This window comes from Fukomys damarensis, unplaced genomic scaffold (genome assembly GCF_012274545.1).
Source record: "Fukomys damarensis isolate Sample0158 unplaced genomic scaffold, DMR_v1.0_HiC HiC_scaffold_16, whole genome shotgun sequence".
In the NCBI taxonomy this organism is placed as follows: Eukaryota; Metazoa; Chordata; class Mammalia; order Rodentia; family Bathyergidae; genus Fukomys; species Fukomys damarensis.
This window is the reverse complement of record NW_022900928.1, coordinates 74,443,261-74,468,186: the sequence shown is the minus strand read 5'-3', so window position 1 is coordinate 74,468,186 and position 24,926 is coordinate 74,443,261. Positions and strand designations below refer to the sequence as shown.

The 24,926-nt window shown below is 46.3% G+C and overlaps 1 protein-coding gene across 6 annotated transcripts in view; it reads left to right on the top strand.

Moving 5' to 3' along the window:
- Kirrel3 (kirre like nephrin family adhesion molecule 3) overlaps positions 1-24,926 on the top strand; it is a 569,052-nt gene that overhangs the window by 425,944 nt on the left and 118,182 nt on the right. For all 6 annotated transcript variants that reach the window (XM_010628629.2, XM_010628628.3, XM_010628633.2 and 3 more), the window contains one exon: positions 19,892-19,969. In XM_010628629.2, coding sequence (XP_010626931.1) covers positions 19,892-19,969 — 78 coding nt within the window. The remainder of the gene's footprint in view (positions 1-19,891; positions 19,970-24,926) is intronic.

Sequence of the window (24,926 nt, the reverse complement as noted above, 5' to 3'; positions counted from 1 at the left end):
GCTCCCGCGCAGGCCGGGAGCTCGCACGCACGCCGCCGGGTGATCGCAGACAGGCAGGCAGGCAGGCAGGCAGCTAGAATAGATTTTAAATGTTCTCAACCACCAAAAAATGATAAATATGTGAAATAATATATGTATATTAATTAATTTGCTTTAGACACTCCACAGTGTGTACATCTTATACAACATAAATATAGATGACTTTTAGGTGTCAATTAACAAAAAATAAACAACTGCAAGTCTTCCAAAATAAATATAGTGCGACCACTGCTAAACCCTCAAACCACAGTAAAATTATAGTTGATAACCAGGTCAGTGAGTAGGCAGCCTAAAGCGTCTGGGTCCCTGTTTGGCTTTGTCACCAACCCTGCAATCACACAACAATTGTCCTTCCTGTTCTTTCTGTGAGCATTTTGTGGGACATGTTCAGGAGCTCGGGTGTAGTGTTTACATGAATGTCAGAAGGATGCAGATCTGTACAGAGGATCGATTTCTATGTGAAGCACATGCAGAGACTGAAAAGAGAGGCCACTGTGGGACAAGGGAAACTAAGGACTAGAATGTCAAGGGAGAGGGAGAGAAGCCCATCCTAGAACAGCAGGGCCAGAGGATAGTGGAGGTTTGGTTAGGCTGCAGCAGTCCTGGGCTGGCTCTTCCTCTTCAGAGTCACAGGGGCAAATGGGGCAGAGCATTCCCAGCTTTTCTAGGATGCATGTCACACGTACCACCACTGCCCACAGAATACTCACAGGAGAGCTGTGAGTGAAGGTGTCCCACACCTGCGTTTGACCTGGTAAAGCTGGAGATTATCCATCACTAGAAGAGAAAAAAATGCCAAGCTCCACCCTCTGCATCAAAAGCCTCCACAGTTTGCCTCAACCTCCCTTTCTAGACTTCCCTACACAGGTCCTGCCCTCTTGCCATACACAATACCCCCACTTGCCCATCCGTACCCGAACTTTGGCTCATGCCTTCCCACCTTCCTACAATACCCTCCATGCCCCTTCTACAGCTGACCAGTCCCCAGCATTCTAGGTGGGGCAGTCTAGTCCCACCTCCTCCATGAAGATCCTCAGACCAGTCCAGTCTTGGTGGCTTTGGTGTCCCTTAGCATTTGTGTCCTATCTCCTTAGCTATGGGGGCCTCCGGAGGATGGGGCTGTAGTAGAGTCCAGTGTGCCTTATTCTTTTAGCTTTCCTCTACCACTGGCTCATTCAGGAAATACATACTAATCTCCTATTGTGGACCAGGCACAGTGACAAGTGCCAAGGGTCTGCTTTTAAAGACTTCACCATCCAAGGAGGCAAACAGATACATAAACAGAAAAACTTGATACACTACTGGAGAACAGGGAGGGATCATTGGAGCAGAGTAGGGTTTGAGGTTGATGCAGACCAGCAGTGATAACCCAGAAGAATTGTCCAGATTCAAGGGTAAATCCAAGTGTACAGAATGACGTGACCTACTCATGAGCTCCCCTTCTGGGTCTGGAGCTGCATTTACCTCTTTTATGTCCTGTCCTGTTTTTCTCCCTCTCTCACTCCCGCTCCTCCTCTCTTTCTCTCTTCAGTTCTCCCCTTCCGCTGCCCTCTTTCTTGATCCTGTGCCCCTTCTTGTTCATAAGAGAAATTACTGGTTGACTTAGAGAGTGCTTTCTGGGGACATTGAATGCTCAGCTGAGGAAAGGCCTGGTAGAAATCTAATAACTAAATCAATGGGATAGACAGCTTAGATAGCAGGCAGGAGGATTTAGGAAAATGAGGAACTGCAGCCCCAGGTACCCAAGCAAGTCATAATTGGCAGAGTGGTATAGGCTCCCAGCCTCAATGGTTAAGAAAATGGCTGTTCCACTCATCTGTATTTGGGAACTAACTACCCTGCCACACAGTCAAGCAGTGGACCCCCAAGGATTCTTAGAGGAGCCCCCTGGAGCCTACATTCCCTCCTGCTAGATGTTTGGACTTCCTGTTCACTGTCCAGGGCCATCCAAGGCTGGTGGGAAGGGAGAGTGTCACAGAGACATCGGCAAGCTTGAGAGGAGAGACCTTCATAGAGGCGGAATGTATAGGCGGACAGAGCATGGGCTTTGTTTTCTTCCAGATCCAGTCTTTCTGCTCTCCAGTGTGGCCTCAGATGAGTATGGCACCTTGCTGGTCCTCAGTGTCTTTATAATTTCAGTGGGAGAGAAACTCCTGTGTCTAGTAGCGGTGAGGATAAAATGAGAGAATCCATTAAAAGTGTCTCACTATGTAGACCTTTGCTCACAGACACCTTTGATGTACAACAGCCGACTTCCAACTTGGAGTCAGCAAGCCCAGAGTGGTGTTATGTAAGAGGCTGGAGCTTTACATCTCCAAGGACCTGGCTGGTCCTCAAGATGTAAGGAGCAAGGGTGTCTGTCAGAGGTGTGGAATCTTACCATCCAGTCACAGCATGTCACATATAGTCCAAGAACTCTCTCTCACAGGGTCACACAGCAGCGTGTACACACATGTGTACACTTGCCCATGTGCCCACGTGGGCTCACACATCTGCAACACTCACTGTCTACTGCATCCTCGTGTGTGCATACACACTATCACTTGTACTGGCATGTAGACACAATACCCATGGATATCCAAACCAAGACCCAAGGTCATTTCCCTTCCTTTTGTAGGCCCATGAGTTAAGCCCCTTCACCAGTGACCTCCCATTCGCCTTCCTCTTTCTTCATGAGATGCTGACAAAAGGCCAGTGAAAAAAGATAAGGCCTTAAATTAGCAAAGGATAGCCTGGGTTATTTCTTGTGCTACAAGCATCCCAGGCTACGAATGTCTCAAAGGATATTTCTTGAGGGAAAAAAAGACATTGTCTGCTAAACTTCTGAGTAGCTAGAGGAAAGAAGGATCAGTCTCATTCTATGTGGTCCCATTATGCAAGTCTGGGACTAATGAGTCAAAGTTGTAGGGCAGTAAAGGATATGTGAGTTCAATATAAAAGAACTTTAAAATTATTTTAGCTCTCAGAAATATAAACAGCACATAATGGAAAGTAATGAGGTCCCTGTCTTTAGAAGGATCCAAGGAGAAGTCATGTAACTATTTCTGAGAGTTGCCATGGAGGGGATCTTGCACTAGGTGTGATGACAGGACTGAGTGACCTCACACCTCCTTCTCTGTGAAAAACCTAGAACTGGATAGTCACTTCTCAACTACTCTCCATAAAATGCTCTTTGGCAAGGGTGATGTTTAGGAGAGCTTTTAGAATACTGGTTGACAGTAAGAACCCCTCATCTACCCAGCATAATAGACTCACACTTGTTCAATGGGTGCCCCAGACCTTCTTCCCAAGAGACCTGGCATTCCCTCGGTCCTGCTGCCAACCCCTGCCATTGACCTGTCCTCAGTACAAAAGACCAGAGACTAAATTTGTTTCAGGTGACATTTTGATGAATTTAGACCCAAACTCACTTGGCTTATTGATTCTCAAGAAAATGTACATCCTTTAAAGACAACCCAATTGCATACTTAATTCCATGTGCCACACACCGGGTCGATATGAAACACTGCCAAGACAAACATGTAGCCAAACCCTTTATTGAAAGAGGGATGCAGCATTCTTTTCTGTCTCCCTCCAGAGGTTGGACCTCAGCCACTCCTTTGCTCACTTGTACAGGATTCTGAGCAAGCCAGCCTTCAGCTTCTCTGATCCTTAACTCTCTGTCCAAGGAGTAGGAATGTAACAATTCCCTCGCCAATTGGTGTAGAGTGAAGTCATCACTATATGTGTAGAGATGCCAAGCACATGGTGACTGCTCAGGAAATATTGATCCCTTGTCCCTTCTTTTGCATTCCAACACAGAGAACCACACTGGGCCTCAGGAATCTCTTGTTCCCCAGTAGATTAAAAAGGTCCTCTCAATGTGCCCTAGAACAAGCACCGGGGAAGACAAGGGCTACATGAATAAGCTTACACTTGTGTGTACACTGCATTCAGACCAAGTGGTAGTGCCCAGCTATATGCAGGTTGCGGCATGCTGGGTGAGACACTACCCACTAAACATGGGCTTCAATGACAGCATTTTGTACATGGAGATGTGGAGGTCCAGAGATGTGAAAAACTTGTCAAAACCCATGTGAAACTTCCATGACTAAGTTGCATTCAGGGAAAAAAAAAAAAAGAAGCTAAATAGATATTGTCTAAAAGAGAAGCTCAGGAAGGCAAAAAGCATTGTCTGTCTTGCTCCACAATATCTATAACAACCAGAACTCACACCGAGCTGTCAACAAATGGTGAATGCGTGAATAAGTGAAAAACTTCAAGGAAGAGAACCTGAGTGTCTGGAAGGTTAACACATAAAGCAAACCTGTGCCTGTCACTGACTTTTGGCATGTTTTCTTCTTTTGTGAAAAGACAAACAATGGCAGAGAAGGTGCGAGGTCAGAGCTCTGCAGAGTCCTGTTCTCAAGCCACCAGAAAAACTCTCAGAATTGAGCCCTTACCTTGATCCCCAGGGTTCTGAAGGGGAATCAAATGGCAATCTGTCACCCGTAACACATGAGTATTCACTGTGCATCTACCACCTGTCAGGCTCTGTGCTAGGTACTACACTTGCTAAGTCAATCGAGATATTCTCTACCTCTCACTCCAGAAGGGTGATGCAAAGAACAAGGAATCAAGGCCACATCTGGGGGATGCCTCATAGAGAAAGTTTGCACAGTCAGCTTCTGTATCCTGGGTTTCTCATCCATAGCCACCCGCAGATTGAAAATATTGGGGGGAAATGGCATCTGTACAGAACACCTTCAGGCATTTCTTTCTTATCATTCCATAAATAATGCAGTCTAAGGACTATTTACAAGGTATTTACAGCATGTGAGGTATTATAAGTAATCTACAGATGATTTGAAGTGCATGGGTGGAATGCACAGATTCTATGCAAATACTGCAGTATTTTATGTAAGGGACTTGGGGCATCTGAGGATTTTGGTGTCTCCTGGGTGGGATGTACTGAAACCTGTCCCAAAGTGATACCCAAGGGATGACTTTATGAGGCAGTGGGGTCAGTTGTTGTCAGAGGAATGGGTTGTTTTGAAGACCATCTTATGAGGCTCTTGAAGTATGAGTGTAATAAGAGAGAAGTCACAAGCATACCTGGTAGAAGGAATAGCAAGGATAGGGATAAGGAACTGGAATCAGCAGGACACATTCTCAGAACAACACACATGACTAGCCCTACCATGGGAGGGTTAGTTCAGGAAATGGACTACGGAGGTCAGTTGGGTGGCCTTCTCTACTCTTCAAGGAACATGAAGGCCAAGAAGGACATCTCTTCTTGGGTGACCCTGGGAAGATCCCTTCTCTTCTGTGAGTTTTGTTTTCTCCTCTCAACAAGGTTGGATGGGACAACTTTTGAGGTTCCTTCCCATTGCTAGCATTCTATGATATTTCTGACTAATGCCCAAGATCAAATATGTACACAGGACCAGAAGCATAAGAAAACACGCCCCCCCAAAAAGGTGGGTTAACCTAGTACAAACATCGTAAGACCAGAATGAGTTGCTATGTCTCAGAAACACCCGCAGAGTCATCCCCTGGCTTCTAGCCCCCATGGTTCCTCTCCCAGCCTTCACTGAAGAGGAAGGCCCAGTGTCCCCTGGGAAGTCTTTCCCTAGGAAGGCTGCTGGTCCAGGGAGCTCCCAATGCTCAGGAAAATGTTACTCTGCTAAGCAGTCCTTGGGATTCTTCCCACGGCCCTCAGTTTGTATGGTCAGCTTTATCAATAAGTCAGTTGTCAAGAAAGAGGAGGTCTTAGGACCCAACAAACCCTAAGCTATGGGATTACAGAAATCCTTTTGGTGGTGGTTCTTATTTGGAGGACTACTGTGGTCTTAACATTTGTGTCACTCCCAAATCCATGTATTGAAATCCTCACCCCCAAGATAATAGTAGAATGAGGTGGCCTTTAGAAGGCAGGGAGCCCTCATGCATGAGATTAGTGATGTGTAAAAAAAAAGATCTGAGGGAGTTTATTTGTTCCTTCTGCCATGTGAGGACACAGCAAAAAGATCCTGTCTATGAATCAGAGAGCACCTCCCCTAGATATCTGGTCTTGACTTCCTTCAGAACTGCGCAGAATTCGGTCTGCTGTTTATAAGAAGCTCACTCTATGCTGTTCACTGCTATAGCCCAGTGGACTAAGACAGGTAGGAGTGAGGGGCATCACTCCCTCCAGGAATAATGAAAACTGCAGTACTCTCTAAAGAAAGATACATACATGTTCAGTTTGGATGCATATTCAGAAGTGTTAGAACCCCCTGTTGTAGCCCCTAGAGTGCTTCAGGCAGATTCCCCTGCCCTGATTCAATCTATTTTGCAAATGGGAAAATGGAGGCTCCAAATACTTAGGCGGCACTCCCCGAACATCACACGACTAATTAGAGTAGAGCCAGCTCTCCGGCATCAGGCTAGCATCTTCCCAAACAGTGAAGACCCCAGAAGGGCCCTCCAATGTGTCTACCTGTGAGCTCAGCCTCTAGCACTGAGCACAGAGGGGAAGAGGGAGGCAGCCAAGGTGGGCTGCCAGGTACTTATTCTCAGAGAAGCAACTGTGCCTGAGCTTCTCTCTGCTGCCTCCCTGTCTCTGACACCAACCATCCCTGTGACCCCAGCCAGAAAGGACTTGGAAGCTGGCTCCCCGACTCAGCAACCTCTGAGGAGCCAGGAGACCCCATTCCACTCACTGCCTAGCACACGTGTGAGGAACACTGAGGAAGTGTCCCCTCTCTGAAGCTCCTACAGCTGCCTAGCTTATCACCCCCAAGGGTAGGTAGGAGGAAGATTTGTGAGGGGAAGAAATCCACAACCAGGAAAAGGAACTGGATTTAACAGCACTCAGGCCCAGCTTCAAGTTTTAGCTCAGCCATTTTACAGACAAGCTGACATTTAATCGTCCCACACCTCAGTTTCCCCACTTGTACAGTTAGGATTGTTCCAGTTCTTGGAGTCAGCATCAGAATTAAATGAGATAATTTGCATAAAATGCTTCACAGCGTACCTGGTAATACATTTTAGCTGTTTTATCACACTGCCCAGTGGGTTCCAGGACAGTAGATCCTCTTTAGCATCCCAAATACTCACTGGAACCTTAAACAATGAATAAAAAAAGAATGTAATTCTGTACTTCTAGAATTTGCAGGTTACAAGAGGCTCCAGGGTTGCATTAGAAGAATTTGCTGCCATTAGCAGCTGCTGCTCATGAAAAGTTGTGAATATGTACTGTTCTTCAAGGGAGGGTTAAGTAAAAAGTGTCAGCTTAAGTCTGGATTCCTTCTCATTCTCCCACTGCAGTACATGAGCATGAGTGTGTGTATGCACACACACACACACTCCCAGCCACCTTTGTCCTCTACTCTGGTGGGGGCCACTGGGGGTATGACTCCCTATGGGGTCATCTCTCTGGGTCCCAGCTATTGATGTGCCAGGTTTGAGCAGCCCTCAGCACGCCTATTAGCAATCAGCCTCCCACTGGGCCAGCCTCCTGGTAAGTAAACTTTAATGTTCTTATTAAGTGATGGCTGCTTCTTTAGAATCACTCCCCTGGATCTGTTTGAAGCTGATTCCTTAATCAAAGCTATCAGTGTGGACTTTCTTTTCCCCCCAGTATTGGGAATCCTACTCAGGACCTTGCCTTTGCCAGGCAGGTGCAGCGCCACTGGGCTACATCGCCGGCCCCCAATCAAAGCTATCAGACTCTCCTTCACCCCCTCACTGCAGAAAGGTTATCACTACAGAGAATAAAGGGACTTTGCTTTTTGTAGCTGTGAGCTTGGATCTGGGGTTCTGAGGAAGTACAGGGCTTGGTTTTATCCCCCTCCACAAGACTTGTGTTCAAATACCAGCTCTGTCCTTAGCAGCTCAATGACTTTGGGCAAATTACGGAGCCTCTCTAACCCTCAGTGAATGTTTCTGGGTACTGTTGTGTTGGGAGAACGTGTATTTGGTGAATGCTTCTTGGATGGCAAAGCCCTTCAGGTATGTCACTTGCTAATAATTCCCAATCCCAAAACCCAGTTTCCACATTCTCTGACCTGTGTTCTAGTCCCGAAGGACCTTGAGGCCCTTGGAGAGAGGACCTCCAAAGACCTTCCACGGAGCTTTAGTGGGCCTTTCATAGGTATCTGTGGCCAGAACAGGGCTGGTAGAATGAAGGCCAGGATCCAACCCATGCCTGGCAGCAAAGAGCCACTTTGACCCTGCCCTGGAGATAGATTCCCTCTATGTGGATCCGCTGAGCCCCTCTGTCCCCACTTACCCCCTCTGGTTCCTGAACACAAAGTAGAAGAGACTGCATTTGAGCTTTCCTGTGTTTTGAGGGCAAAAGAAACATTGGGCTGGGGCCTCCATCTAGCTATATGGATAGCTAAATAAATAATTACTAAATAAATAAATAAGCAAAAATAAACAAAGAAAGCCTCCAATGAGCTTGAATTGCTGCCGTGCTGAGAGGTAACTGGCAGATTCAATTTAATTATAAGATACAGAGTTGTAATGGAGTGTGTAAGGCTCAAGGAGGATTTCTATAATGGAGGGACAGCAGGGTTCCCTGCCTGTTCTGCAGGGCCTTCTCCTCACCCTGCTGCTCGCTTCCCTGTCTTAGAGGTAGTCTGGGATGGGTGAGGGGAGCGGGCAACTGCCTGGCATTTGCTCTGCCCTGGAGTTTAAGGGTCTCACCACATCCTCTGCTCCCTGCCAGCCTTGGCCCCCAGAGTGAGGGCCGCCTAGAGAACAGTCCAGCCTGGGAAATGTACCAGGGAGAAGAGGCAGAGCAGGAGTGTTGCATACTCATCCCATCCTCCTCCCACCACAAGGATCATGCATGTGTGGCTAGGCAAGGCTAGTCAGGGCCACTGGGCTGCAGTGAGGCAGCTGTGACATGTCTTGGCCGGGCTGGTATCCTGCTGTCATCCCTGACCTCTGTCCTGCTCTGCTTTCCTACATGGGTCACAGGAGCCTAGCCTGCCTGCTTCTGCACAAAGCTCCCGGAAACTTCATACCCCCACCTTTTCAGAGCCTCTTTCCCTCTCTCTGCCCTCCTCCTTGTAGCAAGGGACAACAGACATCTCTCGCCACCCAACCTTATCCAGTGAGACACAGGGGGCTCAAAGGCACAGGCTTAATATTCCTACCCACCTAAGGTGATAAATTCTAATGGGACCCTCTCAGTTCATCATCTGCGTTTGCATTGTATTTGGGCCATAAATGGGTGTTTATAAGCACATCCCAAATATGACCTCTCCCTTGCTGCCCACCCACCCAGAGCAGGCAAGTACTATCCACCCTTTATTCTCTCACCACTCCCTGCCCACCTCCCTACTTCCCCCACCCCCTGGACTCCTGTGAGGGCTTCTCCCTGCTCCTGACCACCAGGCAGCAATGCCCTCAACCAACAGCCAGCACCTCCAAAGGATGTTCCCATCCACACTGTCTCTGCTGGTCCCTGGGCAGCGTGGACACTCAGACTGCATCCTGGGGGAAGAGGATGGGCCTGGGCTCTGGAACTAAATAGGTGTGGGTGTTAATCCTGGACCCTCTACTTCCCAATTGAGCAAATTCAGAAAAATTTTTCAACTTCCCTGAGTCTCCCCTAGACAGCAGGGCAAATCATTCATATTCTCACTAATGTGTATGAAGAGTAAATCCAAAGTCAGGCTTATATTTACAGCCTCCTGATTTGGCCTCTGATTCTGGGCCTCAAGAAAAGTACAGAGAGTGGGGCAGAGGTACATGGCAGCAGGGTGGGACTCTACTGACTCCCTTATTGCCCTCATTGTTAGTCTTCAGGGGACTCTGTTGTTCCTATTAGAACAAAAGAAAAAAAAAAAAAAGAAATGTCCTCTTTCTGCCTAGACTCCCATCCATGATTGACTGAATGTACCAGGCTGAGCCTCCCTGGGGCAGGGTACATTTGTCGTGCACCTGGCCCCATTCAAAAATTAGACACCAACTTCTAACTTTCTCTTAGGAAACATCTAAGAGCCTTCCAGGCATATGGTCCTCAGCAGCCATAGTATCTCATAGGGTAAGTAGACTTACCCATGGGGCAGGGAGGCTGGAGTGGCTTTCATGATCCCATTTTTGTTATGTTCCTCCATGGAGAAACTGACCTACTGGGATTAGACATTTTAATTCAGAGATGAGCTGAGGCATTCCTGCATATGTGATAGAATTGTTTCCCATGAAATTCTTCAGCCAACATTGTTAACCCACCACACCCTTTTCACAAAGTGACTGTTCTGGCAATCCAAAGCATGTCTTTACAATTAGTTTTATTGGTCTCAACACATGCTAGCTGTATGGCCCTGAGAATATTATTTAACCTTTTGTGTCCTCAGTTTGCTCTTCTGGCAAGTAGGAATACTTTGTGGAGTTTTGACAAGGATTAACGATGATAATTCATACAAAATGCTTAGCCCAGAGACTAATGAAGCACAAGCAACTAGTACCTGGCAACTTAAATTACAATGGTGAATGCAGTGGGCTTGGCCCCATATAGATGCTAACCATAGAGAAAGACAAGGCATGGCTGGAGGGGGAGCACCAGTATCCCAATTTCAGTGTGCAAGGGTGCGATACTGCCAACCTTGCGTCCTTATTATGAACATATATCCCAGAGGAAGGCCACACTCTGAGTCAGTTGGTGGCCACATTGGAATTCCAGGCAGTTCATAAGTTGAAAGATCCAGGCAGTGTGTAAGGTTAGAGTCCAGTCATCCTGAAAGAAGGATGATAAAAGCTAGGCAAAGTCTCAGAGAGGCAGCCCTAGGGGCTGAGACTCAGAATTGGTGAGGAGCTATATTGTGCAGAGAGTGTGAACCAAGTGCAGCCCAAGGCACCAAGCAGGGAGCCAGACAGACAGAGCTATTCCAACTCCATTGCTCACCAGCTGTGGAGCTCTGGGCAAACTAAAATGTTAGTTTCTGGAATGGGCATGTAGCTCAGAGGGAATGTGGAAGAACTTGAGTTCCATTTCCAGCACTAATAATAGTAATAATAATAATAATAATGCCAACTTCTTTATAATAACTGAGTTGATAATATCTATTTTTCATAAGGTTGCCATGAAGATGAAACGTGGTGAGCGAACTTACACACCCATTGCTACTCAGTCAGTGTCAGCTCTGTTTGCTCCCTAAGACACAGACTTAGGCCAGCAGAGCAGAGAAGCAGAGAAACCAAAGGAATGATGACCACATAGGCATCCAGATTTCCTGCAGGCACATGGGGCCCAGGACTAATAGCAACACAAGCAATTGTAGACTCCACAGCTGGCGGTGAGGAGCTGCTGCTGATGGTTTCTGCCTGGCTATGCAATGCATAGGGCTCTGCCAGCCAGGAAATGGCAAGGCTGAGGGAAACTAAACAGGGCAGGCCTAGCAAAGGGCTACCCCACTGTCACCCATTAATATTGCTGTATGAAGCCACAAGGAAGGCATTGATCAGCAGGGACCCTTGTTTCCCATCGGAGTGAGTGAGGATGGGCTGGTGGTGATAGAACCTTTTTGGAATGATCACAAATGATTGTCAACTCTTCCTAAAAGGCAATAATACAGCATGAACTTTTAATGTAATTCATTATTCTTAAAACTTAATTTAAGACCACAGCTGTTTCAAGTTTCTCTTTTAAGAATATAATTGGTATGTAATAGCATAGTTAATTAAATACAAATCAATAGTTTAAAACAACTAATTGATACTTAATATGAATGGGAAACTTTGCTCTAATATAATTAACTCATATTAAATAAGCTATGAAATAGCAATTATGTCTTTACAACAATGTAAAGTTTATAGTTCTTTAATAAACTTAGATTAACAAGCAATGAGACTCAAAAATTATGAAACAGGTATTATTGGGCTATTAAACATTTATTGCTTGTCCTAGAGGGCCAGAGCCAGGTGCTACTCAGGATTAATAAACCTTTCCTAATTCTCACATCAGGTCACTTTACTGTAGAAGTTGATCAGAAAATAGTGATCTTTCCATGATTTATGGGTATCATTATTGCCTGGAATGTGAGTAATTATGCTGAAAATGGAACTAGGTAAAATCAGGGTAGAAAGCAGGGGTTTAGCAGAGTTAAGGTGAAAATTTTCCCCACACAGGACTCTAGCTAGCAGGATGGCTCTCAGTGGTTGTGATGGGCAATCACTGACAACACAATCATCCAATCAGACACCCAATAGAAAGGAGATTCTGGATGTGTCTCCTGCCTTTGGAGCCTGTTGTGCAGGCATCCCTCACCATCCCACAGGCTAGAGCTCCAGCTTCCTCTAACCCCTGCAGCCAGGACCACCACTCATGTGCCAGTAACTTGCATGCTGCCTCACACCTTCTTTACCAAACTGTTATTCATCTTGGACTTTCACAACCTCATCTCAAGTACAAGTTGAGTGTTTATAATCCAAAGTGCTCAAAATCAGAAATTTTACATTTGAAAGTTTCAGAGCATTTCAAAGTTTGGAGTTTCTTAGTAGGGTTGCTCAACAGGTAGAGATGGTACAAATATTCCCAAAGTCCTAAAACTCTGAAATTGGAAATACTTCTGGTACCAAGCATTCAGATAAGGAATGTTCAACCTCTGTATGCCTTATATAACCAACAGATTATTATCGCACTGCAATAGGAAACTTTCCTTACGTATTTGTGACTTGTATACGCAACTTCTCGATGAGTATGATGGATTTAATTCTGGTCAACTGTATTAATACATGCTGATTGTGGAGAATGGGATAAACATTTGTAGTAGAGCCTACCCATTGCACCACACAGCTATTTCTCCACAAGATATTCCTTGTTAAGGTCAATGGAGCTGGTTAAACATGTGTTTCTCCAGAGCCAGATGTGATGGAACACATCTATAACCCCAGACTTAGGAGTCTAGGACAGAAGGACTGGGAGTTCAAGGCCAGCCTAAGCTACCTTGCAGGTTTAAGGTCAGCCTGGACAGTAGAGCAAGACCTTGTCTCAACCTCCTTGCCCAGTGTTTTTCTTCAGACTGAAACTCCTGCTTATGTTATCATGTGGGTCTCTCCATTTGGGAACTTCCTCACCTCAAATACAGCTTATTTAGTATTAGCCAGCTTTCTGTTGCTGTAACAAAATACCTGAGAATAACTTAAAGGAAGAAAGGTTTCTTTTAGCTCATGGTTGATAGGTTTTGTCAGTGGTCACTTGATTCTGTTGCTTCTGAGATGTTGGTGAAGCAGAATCATCATGGCAGGAGCATAGTGACTGTTCTCAGGCTGGACAGGAGGTAGAAAAAGAGAGAAGAGCATGTACTGGAGGGTTTTTCCCTTCCTCCTTTTTCGCATCTGGGCCCTGAGCCTATTGAATATTGCCTCCCACATTCAGGCAAATCTTCCCCTCAGTTTGAAATGTCAATTGTCTGTGGGAATACCCTCAAAGACACACCCAGAAGTGTGTTTTACTAATTGCCTGGGAGGTTCTTGGCCCAATCAAGTTGACAGCAGAGATTCACCATCACACACAGGACGGCCCAGAATGCACCATTAGCGCCTCATGACCTTATCAGCTTCCTCTGTCCTCACTCCATTTTAACCTGATGTAGGTTTCAAGCTCCTTCCAATGTTTCTGACAGGAGATGTCATAGTCATTATTGCACCCTTTTTTACTGCTCAAGCCACTCAATCACTAAGTGCCATCATATCTTCCAAGAACATCTCTCAGACTAACCATTTCCTGTCCATTCCCAACAGTCTCCTCCCTTAGCCTCTCCTGCTATAGCCTGGTCTTCCTGGCTTCCTTCACCTTTCCAGTGCACCTGACTTGAGCCTACCACCCTGACCCAAAAGAGCACCACCTGACAGCTCGTGGCATGGCCCTGTGAAGTCATTCCACCTCCTTGCCTCTCCACTTCCATATCTGTTAATAACAGGAGGGAGAGTGAACTTGATCTCTAGACTCCCCTCTGATGTTTTGTTTCTAATTATTGAACCCACCATTATTAGGTACTTCATTCTAGGCACTTGTCAACACATATTGGCTCATTGGATTTTCATACTCATCATGCAAGAAGTCTCAGTATCAACAATTCATAGATAAGATCACTGAAGGTCAGGGAAGCCCCAAGGCCCGCTCACTGCTAAGTGCAGCTGCACAGCCTCGGCCAGCTCTCTCAGTTTGGAGGCATCCATGGCCTCCCGGTGACTTGAACCAGGTCCAGCTGGAGTCTTCTCCATAGCGTCTCACGCACCATCTGGGGAATCTGAGCTATTTTCAGTCCCTGCACTGCTCTCTGTGGTGAGGTGGTGGGGCTGTGAAGGCTAAGTTGTCCCCCTGAGAAAGCACAGTGTTCTTTTACTTGCTTGCTGATCTCTAGCTATCTTCAGAGAGCAGGAAGGGGAAGCAGATGTAAAGCCATCATCCCTCACTGGAGTAGGGTAATAGCCTCCCAGCTGCTGCCCTTCTCAGGACTCATCTCCTCTGTCTGTCATATTTACTGCTGCTGAAGTGATCTTTATTCCATGTGAGAAAGGCCTCTCTCTTTCCTGTGCTTAGCACTTTTCTTAGATTCCCAACCCTGTGTAGGAAAAAGTCAGGATTCCTAGTAGTGATTCATCAGCTGCTTTAGGATCTGGTCCCTGCCTGAGTCTCCTCCCTCATCTCCTAAAATCTTTGCCTCAGCCACACCAAACTGCTTACTTCTGCAGCCATGCCTGAGTCTAATAGTCTCAGGTGAGAAAATGTTAGACTTAAGCAACTAAATCAGGTAGTGAATATGACAACATTGTGAAAAAATAAGTGTCCCACAAATGTGAGATAATATCACCATATCACCCAAACTATTGTGAGTAGGCTGCTTGGGGACAAGACAGGCAGGCCTCCTACAAGCAGCCATCCCAAGGTACTGAACAGCCAGACATGGGGAGAGAATGGAGGCTGGCTACCACTTGTTCACCAGCTCTAGCTGAGGTCACTAGATATCTCATTAGTGTCTGAATGGAGTAATAAGCGAGCACTGTCTTGGCCAGCCTGGTCCTCACACTGGAAGCAGGAGTTCTGGAGGAATCCAGGGCAGCAGTGAGTAGTGCTGAGTTTACAGGCACATAGCTGCCTTCCCTGCCCACCTCTCACTGCTTCTTGTCTTTACTACCCCACCGCACTGTCCAGCCTTAACAGTCTTGATGGCTGCTGCCCCATCAGTTGAGACCTCTGAGCTGTTGTGTGATATCGTTCACTCCAGGCACTTTGGTGACTCCAGGAATCATTCCAGAGAGTCACAACCAATGGAAATACCCAAGCCCCATGGGAAACCAACTCTTCCTTCCTTCCTGTCTTCATGAGTTTGCTATGGCTGCCAAAACAAATCCCCACACGCTGGGTGGCTCACCCACAGAAATGCTTTTTCACACAATTCTGGAGGCAAAATGTTGGTGGGATTGCTCCTTCTGAGGCTGAAAGGGAAGCACCTACTCCAAGGACCCTCTCCTTGCCTTGTAGATTGTCTTCATGTTCATGTGGCGTTCTCCCTGTTATACATTTCTGTCTCTGAATTTTCACTTTATAAAGACACCAGTCATACTGCATCATAACCTCATCATAACTTGATCACCTTTGAAAAGTCCCTGTCTCTGTATAGCACCCCATTTGGGGTTTAGGAATTAGACATCAGTGTGTAAACCATTGGAGGTACAATTCAGTGCCTGATACTGCCCTAGCCCAGGTCGCTGATGTCTGCTCTCTGTGCTCTAGTCTGACTCAACTTGCAGATACAGCCCTGCAAATCCCATATCTCATCCTGAGAACTAAGGCAGAAATAAGGTAGGAATTCTAGGCTGAACACCATCCACAGCCAAAGCTTTGGCCCCGATTCGTCATTTTATCATTTTACTTCTCTGAGCCTTGGTTTCTGAAACCAAAATGGAGGAAATAATTTCTGCCCTGCCTTGGACACAAAGCTTCTGTGAGCATCAAACAAGACAGTGAATGTTGCAGTCATGAAAAAATAAGTATCCCACAAATGTGAAATAGTATCACTGTATCATTATTGTCACTAGTAAGAGTAAAGGAATTCTGAAGCTAGAAAAAGATCCTTCTATACCCTCTGGGGCTGAAAAAATCTATTCCATTTATAAAGTTGTCCCTCTTTATTCCTCTCAAGTGGAAATCCTACAATGTTCCCTAGTTGTGAAACAGTTCTCTCTTCTAATGAATTACAAGTTTCACTCACTCTACAGTGGTCCTCACCTAACCTAAATGCTCTGTGCTACGTTTAAGCCCACTTGTTGTCATTCTGATCTGGGATGGGGAAAGCTAATCATTCCCCAGTATTTTTTAATCAGTCCTTTCCTCAAGTCAGCAGATTTTTCTTGAGCACTTGTCACGTACCAGGCACTATGCTTTGTGTTATCGGCTCAGAGCTGAAAAGGGAGCTCTGTGGGCCTTCTGCTGTTCACAGTCGAGAGGCCAAGCATTCCTGGGGTGTTGTCTTCCCTTCTCCCTAGGAAACACCCAATCCCAGTGCCTGTTTCCTTGCATTGGTAGTACTGCCTAAGCTTCGGTTTTCCTTGCACAGTGCCCTCTACACCCCATCTGCAGGTTACCTTGAACTTCTTTGTTATGAGCCTTCATTTTTGGGTGTGGGGTTGTACTGGGGATAGAACTCAGGACCTTTGCTTGTAAGGTGGGCACAGTACCACTGAGCTAAATCCCCGGCCCTATGAGCTTTATTTTTAAGCCGGGACTCCATTCGTATCAATCATTTTCCATGAATGCTGTCTGTGCACATGGGTGGTTTTGCTACTGACAAAGCCAAAGATGGCAGGCCCCAAAGCCTTCTCTCCAAAGGAAGCCCCTATCATCTTGTTGTTCCAAACAGGCACCTGTAATCCGACTCCACCATCCAACTCAGGGCCATGTGACAAGGAAGGTGACCCCGCAGGTTGGTCTTAACAAAGTGATGCGTTCCTGTTCTTTCTGTCCTATTCTGTCTTCTACCATCTATTAGCCTAGTTGGTGGAGTTTCCCAAGTCAAAGTGGCTACTTCCTACTTCTTCCTTGTTCTCTGTATGGTCCTTAACAAAACCCCACCTTCCCAGCTGTATTTCCAGATTTTCCTCCCATCCCCTACTTCTGTCACTGAAGTGGACTCAGTGATCCACATGTGGACTCAGTGATCCGTGCTTTACTTCTGTAAGTCTCTCCAAAGACCATCCCAAATTTTTATATATGCAAAAGTAGCTAATTCTCACTTCTCTTATCCTCCAACCTGCTCCTCCTTGCAGAGATCCCAGAGGCTTCTCTCTGCTTCTCTGCAAAGGCTCAGTCCAAGAACCCCCTCACTTAATAAATTTCTGCGTGTGCTTATTAGCGCCTTGCAATGTAGCCACCTAAATAATTAAGACTAACCCACACGTGTCAAATTAAATGAGCCAAATACATTGAGAAATTACCTCGTCCTCAATTTCTTTTATTAATCAGGTTTTTTAAAACTTCTTTTCCTGCTCATTGACAAAAATCAAACATAGTCAGGGAGACTCCTGCCTATGACTGTGTGCACATGTGGCCTCTCCTTTGAGGGACACCCTAGTACTTGACATTTGAGTCACATAGGATAGCCAGTATTAGTTTCTCCGACTCTAAATAATCTTTAGGAGAACTGCTGCACCCCGCCCCCCATTTCCCAGACTGCCTAGACCAACCAAAACACTGTCCATATCCAGTTAGCATCTTTTGTCCTCTTTCCTCAGTTCTCCCCTGGGCTCGCTCCTGGGCTCAATCCAGGAACCCAGATTCCCTTTCTCATTAGGAGCCACTGCTGATATGCTTTAGCAGGTCATCAGAAGTTGATGCAAATGTAATAGGAATAGTCAGCAATTGTACCATTCTGGTGATGGACAACATGCCTGCAATTCTAATGGGCTAACCTCTGTCCGCTGCACCCCAAGGTTTCAATACAGTCTCCAGCAAGGGGCCGTTGCTGGCTGCAGCTCAGCGCACACACACCCACGCAGCCTGTACTTCCCCCGGCCCCCTCCTGGCATGTTGCATTCCTGATTCTTGGAGGTGGTTGTTAGAAAGAATCCACAAATATAGTAAGTAAACATCAAAGGGGCTTTGATCCACATGGTCCTGGACAGAGCAGGAGCGCCTGAAGAAAGGGCCAAGGCCTTGGATGGGAGAACTTAACATCGTCAATTTGGATGCCTGAGAATCGAGGCTGTTTGAAGTGGGGGCTGGTTGGCTGAGCCTTCAGATGAGTGAGCGAGTGTGCAGGGGAAGGAAGAGGAGCAAGTGCCTTTGGAAACGGCGCTCTCAGATCTGCCTCTGCGCTTTACAGATAGTCAATAAGCCCCTTTAAAGAACCAGGAGATCAAAGTGGGCAAACTCCCTGGGCTGTGGCATTCTGCCACTGCCTGCCATTCTTTGTTTTTCCTTGGGGCATGAGCCCCAAGCTTGATTAGCTCCCTCTCATGGGCCTCTACACTCCCTTTTATCCTGCTGCCTTGGGAGGGTGCGGCTGCACAGCAGAAGGAGATGGAGATGCAAGAGGAGGAAGGGACCTACTCTATCTGTCCCTGATAGCGGAGACACTGACCGGCCAAGAGATCCATTGTGGCATGTCTCTCACTGGGACCCTTCTTTTCTGAGAAACTGAGGATGAAGCAGCCAGGTGCCCAGGAATCCTGGCAAGGCCTGGAGGGAGCTACCACCACATTCTCAATTTTAGCCATCAAATCCCATAGCCATTTGCCCAGTCTGTGGCAGTTGTCACATTTGTGTGATTTCTAAGCGTGGAGGTGGAGGGTCTGTAACAATCAGGGGAAGTCATTTAACATCATTAAGCCTCAGTTTTCCAATCTGTGTCTTATGAGTAACAACTGCCCACCTGCCTACTTGCCAGGGTCAAAAGGGAAAACAAGTATGAAAATGCTTCAGACTCATAAAGTATTTAAGAAAAATCAGTATTGGAGGATAAATACCAGACAGGAAAACTTGCCTTCTCTTGAGGCAGATGTACTCCAGGCCTACACAGAGTAGACACTGATTTACAAAATGCACCATAAAAAAGGAAGGGAGGGAGAGGAGGGAAGGTGGAAGAGAAAGAAAGAAAGAGGAAGGGAGGAGAGTCCCTCACATTTGCTACTGGGATTTGACCTATTTTGTTTGTCTCATTGGGTCAAAGTACTATGGGTCCTTGCATCACTTAATTATCCCAACCCTGGGGTCTGAATCCATACATGTAACTGTTGAACAATGATGCTGAATGGTGCCTCATATAGGAATGAACAGGAACACCCAGCCCCACAAATGCATCTAAAAGGTAGAAATAGTTCTGCCTAGATCTCAGGCCCTGCGTCTTTCCCAAACTCACTCCATCATGTCTTCCTTCTGGGTCACCTACTATAGATCGTTGCACTATTCCATCTGGATGTCACTAACTGTATCTGTCTCTTTTCTAGCAGGTCTGACCACAGTCCCAATGAGGTCTGGCCATAGTCCCAAACCTGGGATATAAAGGACATCATTAGCTCAGAGTAATGCTCATGAGCATGGATTCTACAGCCAGGCAGCATAGGTTCAAAGTCCCAGCTCTGCCACCTGCTAGCTCTTTAAGGCCACTTACTTAATACATTTGTAAATGGAGATGATAAGAAATGCAGCTAATAAAGGTACATAGCTCACATGATGTGATGAGAATCTGATAAAGGTTACTTACAAAATTATGCCTAGAATGTAGTGAGTGCTATATAAATATTATATACATAGATACTCTTGTTGTTGCTTAAGCAGGTCTGTTTTAGGAACAGTCACTCCAGCCCCATATGGAACAGCCTCTAACACCTCAGCCACTCACTCCCAACTCACCCGCTTGTGCTTCTCTTTCAGAGCTGGGCTTCCAGAAGAGAGGATGCTGTCTGGTGCTGGGCTACATGGCCAAGGACAAGTTTCGGAGAATGAATGAAGGTCAGTGGGAACCTCCCCACTGTCTCTCGGGGAACAAGGAGGGAGGAAACTATTTCCTATTGTTATGGTACAGAGGAACCAAGAAAAGGAACCTGGGGGAGCTTGGAAAAGAGAGTGGACCATTCAGTATTGCTGTAAAGCGCTTTGTAAAATGTCAGGAAAAGTAGCTAATGTCTGAATTGCAGGATGCTGCTTCCTAGCATTTTCCTTAGGACACCTTCCTGCCTCCCTCTGCATTCCTTATTTCTCTTCCGCTTGCTTCCCTACCTTTGTTCCCCACCAACTTACCCAGCCCAATTAAGTCACTTCTGTTATCTTCCTACTCCAAACTTCTCTATCCTTCTCGTCTATCATTCGTATTTCTTGAATGCTTATTCAGATAAATAACACCCTACAGAGCACATTGGAGGATACTACAGTTATAGTGTCTTTATTCTCAAAGAGCTTACACTTGGAAATCTGTCTTCTTTTCTAACTCTATTGGCCCACCTCTCCCTGTTATCATGGACCACTCTGGCTTCCTCTTGCACTGGGTCTCTCCTCTGGGGTTTTCCTGGATCATGAAACACCCAGGGATGGTATTGACACTGACGTTGAAGCTGGGATGCGGGAGGAGTGCTGTCATTTACGGGCCTGCTGTAATAAAGAACCAATCCTCTCCATCCCCTGCCATCTGTCTTTGTGCAGCTAATAACCCTTTTCATCAGATGCCACAGACTGTTTGTCAGGATTCAAAAGTAGATAAACAATGGCTGGGGATGCCATTTATTCATTAAAGTCAGACAAATGAAGCCTTGGCTTCCCACCAGCCCAGCTTGCCATGCACTGGGCCCTCTGTCCCAAGGCTCAGAGGCCCTGTACCCTCATTCCCATTCAAGCAAGAAGGAGGCAGTTCACCTCCATCATCTCTTTCCCCAGAGATAAAGCACAACATAGTTCCAGGGACTGCTTCCTGAGCTCTACAGCTGACTCTTCCCAACCCTTTGTCCATAAAACTCACACTTCTATGTGTACCACAGACCTGAGCTGTGGGCCTGTCACCAGCACCCATGGGGGTGACAGTCTGATAAGAGCTAGGCCAGCACAGTTAAGCCCAGGAAGCAGTCCCCTCCCCGACTGACTGCCTGTCTGCAAGAAGGCAGCAGCCTCCAGAAGCCACTTCTCGTTTGTGGAAGCCCTATGACTGAGCACAGCCAGGGGTGGGGGCAGTGTATCTCGTGTTCTGCCCATCAATCTCTTTCACTGACTTATTTTTTTCTTTCTTAGTCACCCCCTCCCTTACCAGCACCACTGCCTTGACAAGAGCGCTCCGCAGTAACATCTAATTTGTGGGAGCTGGCAGCATGCCTCTGTCCGTGGTGCTGAATAGACATGTTCTCTGGCTGGCAATGCTCATTAGAGAAACCGAACCGCGGTTCATGGGGATTGGACGAGTCAAAAAGCCAGGAGCCAGACTGCATCTGAAACCCAAGCTCCAAGTGTCTGACCCCAGCTTCTGGATGATGACCAAGGAGACAGGGTAGTGAGCAAGATGAGCCAACATGTGCGATGAGTTACAAGGCTCAACTAACAAGAAAAGGAAGACAGGGTAGGAGCAGGCAAGAGGTAGATCAAAGATGGGTCAGCTTTGGCTCTGGAGGGTGGAAGACATGAGGGGTAGGGGAGAGAGGGACCAGCTCCATTCCAGACAGCCTTGGTACTCCAAGAGCCATGGTACACATTTCCCTCTCTAGAGCTCATGTGCCCAAACTCCAACACGTTTCCAGATAAGAAAAAGCATCTGCACTTTGTGGGGAGCTGTTTTATGGTTTATAATTATCCATACCAATACTCAAAATGTACACACAATGTACATCTGGGTGTACATTGAACAACTGGCAAAGTAATTATTTTTTTCTCACTTGCTGGAATTGGTGAGATATTGGAACAATTACCTGCTTTCTCCATTAAAGTGGTGAGCATTATATTTCCAATTCAGAATAAATATAAAAGACCTACTTGTGCTGTATTAAAGCATATTTGTTTTGTTTAACAGCATCTAATAGGGTGTCTGTCACCCAAGGAGAAGTGGTCCCCTATTTCATTTGTTTTTCTCTTAATTTGCTAATATCTTTTTTGTGTTCTTCTCCCTCTACTCCTCCCTTCTCACTACATTCCAAAAAAGAACAGCTTGAGAAGGAACAACAGGAAAATAATGAATGAACAGAAGCTTTATAGATCTGGGTTTTATCATAAGTTAGAGTAATCACAATTGGTGCTGTTAAACTACACAAAGCAATAAAAAGAAAACACTATACAAAGATCATTTAAGAAGGCATGTGATAGTCAATGAGGGGTTTTCTCTGTTTGAGAGTGCTTAACAGCTTCTCAGAGAAAAGCTGCAGTGTTCACAGGAATGGAGGTGGTTGGTAATGGAGTGTGTGTGTGTGTGTGTGTGTGTGTGTGTGTTTTCCCTTTTGGACTGAGCACATCTGAGATGTCCAATGAAGATATGAGCAAAAATAAACAAATGGCAGACAAGAAAGGAGGGAATAAAGACAGGCTGGGCATGAGAATATCAGATTTGCCTGACATCATTGTCCTCATGTGATTAAGAACATAGTGCTTTAAAGGAAACACTGTAAGGACATCATTTATTTATTTATTCATCAAACATTCATTGAATACCATAAAAATGATACCAATTTTTCATAATAAGTGCCAGGCATCACTGTAAGCACAGGAGCTATAGAAGTAAATAAGATAAAGTCCCTGCCTTCGAGGAGCTCGCGTGAACACTCAGGTACATCTCTGTGTAAAAGTCGCCTCTACAAAGGAATCATGCCTGACACCTTATCTAAGTTAGATTCCCCTCTTCTCTGCCATACACTCCACTATGACAACCAGTCTATGTATTGTTTGGCACTGATTTCAACAGGCAATTATATACTGAATTTCTTTTTCTTTATTTCTTTATTTCTTTTTTTTTTTTTGGAGAAAAGGTCTCATGATGTAGCCCAGGCTGGCCTCAAACCCATGGCAGTCCTCCTGCATCAGCCTCCCAAGTGGTGGGATTACAGGCATGTACCACCATGCTCCACTACATACTGAATTTCTTACATGGGTACTGTTGGCCCTGCTTCGAGAGTTGGCAGCAGGAGAGCAGATCTTGCTTCCTTCTTTCTCTCTATTGCCAGACCTTAGCCCAATGTCTTGCACATAGCAAGTAGCCACTCTGTTTTTATTTACATAACTAGTGGGTGCTGTGAGTGACAATATAGAAATGGACAAAGTCACCCACAAGTGTTAGATGGGTCTTGGGAAAGTGCTCATCTGGACGAGCAGACAGGCAGAGTGTTGCACAAAGCAAGTCTCCACCTATTCAGCAATTCTGCAACTCTCAGTTGTCTGTTCCCAGAGAACTCTTCTTCCTAGGATGCCAGGGGACTGAGGCAGGTCAATAGAGCTAAAGCAGGGATCCCCAGGGATAGACAGTCTCCCTGCCTTCTACACCAGTTCTCTTACTTCACACCATGCACCGTTGAGCATGTACGCAGGCATCTTTAGCCATAAATTTCCCAGCAGATCTCTTGCTGTCCCTTCACCCCTCATCTCCAACACACACACACACACACACACACACACACACACACACACACATGGAGGGGGCGCAGGGAGAGAGAGAGGCTTTGCCTCTTTTTCCCAGCTCTCCCCCAATGACTCCTTTGGCTTGGAGATTCCAAAAACACTTACCTTCTCAGTGTACCTTTCTCTCCCTGAGTAGATCCTATTCCTAGACAGAACAGAAAGCTGTTACATGGCATCAGATGAAGCACTCCATGTTGGAACCCTAAAGAACCCCCTGAGATGGCAATTCAACCTGCTAACTTAGCAGAGCCCAGAAGCCTTGAGCCTAGGATCGACAGGAAGTAGCTGAAGAGCCAGGACTGTAGCCCGGGTCTGTGGATTCACAGGGCTCTGAATTCAAAGGATGATGTTGAGACCATAAACAGGGAGGTACCACCTAACACTTTAGCTTGGCTTGGTTTCCAGGGTGACTGGAAAGGCAGGCAGCATGGCCGGGAAGAACGCAGGAGAGGCTTGGAGCTGGGGCGTGGACCAAAGAAGACAACACTGAGGAACCAGAAATTCTGTCAGGCACCTCCAGAGAAGGAAAAAAGAGGAAATGGATGTTCAAAGAAGGAAAAAGGAGGCAAGAAAGCCTTAAGCTGCCTTCCAGCAACCCCTGAGGCTAAAGTGGACACATGGGGTGCCCTGCCATCTTCAGTGATTTCCTAGATATTCAGGGTCATTGTGACCAGCTGCTTCTCTCAGCTCAGTGAAAGGGGTGCAGAAATGCCCCCCACACTGGGGAACAAAACACTCTAGAGTGATTAGCAAAGGCAGTTGATGCTCACCAGAGACTCTGGGCTCCTGTGAGATGTGCTGGGTCACCCAGGAAGGAAAAAGCTGGCTCTACAGATGTCCAGTCCCCAGCAGGGTCTTGCATGGCCCCACCTCCTGGGGCAACATTGTCCTAGTTCAGACCTTGACTGCAAATGTGTCCCCTCCGTGGTTGCCCTTCCTCACATCTCGGCATCATGGTGGAGGACGGGACTCTGATGTTTTCAACTACCCTAGAGGTCTCTGCAATGGAGTGGGAGCCTTTGTTTCTTTCTGCATCACAGTCCCTAATCCATAAAGAAGTCTAAACTTCCCTAACAGAGTTGGCAAGAAATGTGGTTGAGGTATGTAATGGAAGGCACACCTAAGAGTAAGGAGCAAGACTTGTGAGTTGGTCCCTAGCAAGGCCCTGGACATCTGTATTTCAGCTGTCTCATGCATGCATGAAACTGAACAATATCAATAAAGATCAGCTGTAGGGTCCTAAAATGTGATAATGGAAGATTTTAGTGTGGCTCTCAGTACCCTGCCCACATCAGCTCTCCCCACCCATCTTTTTTTTTTTTTTTTTTTG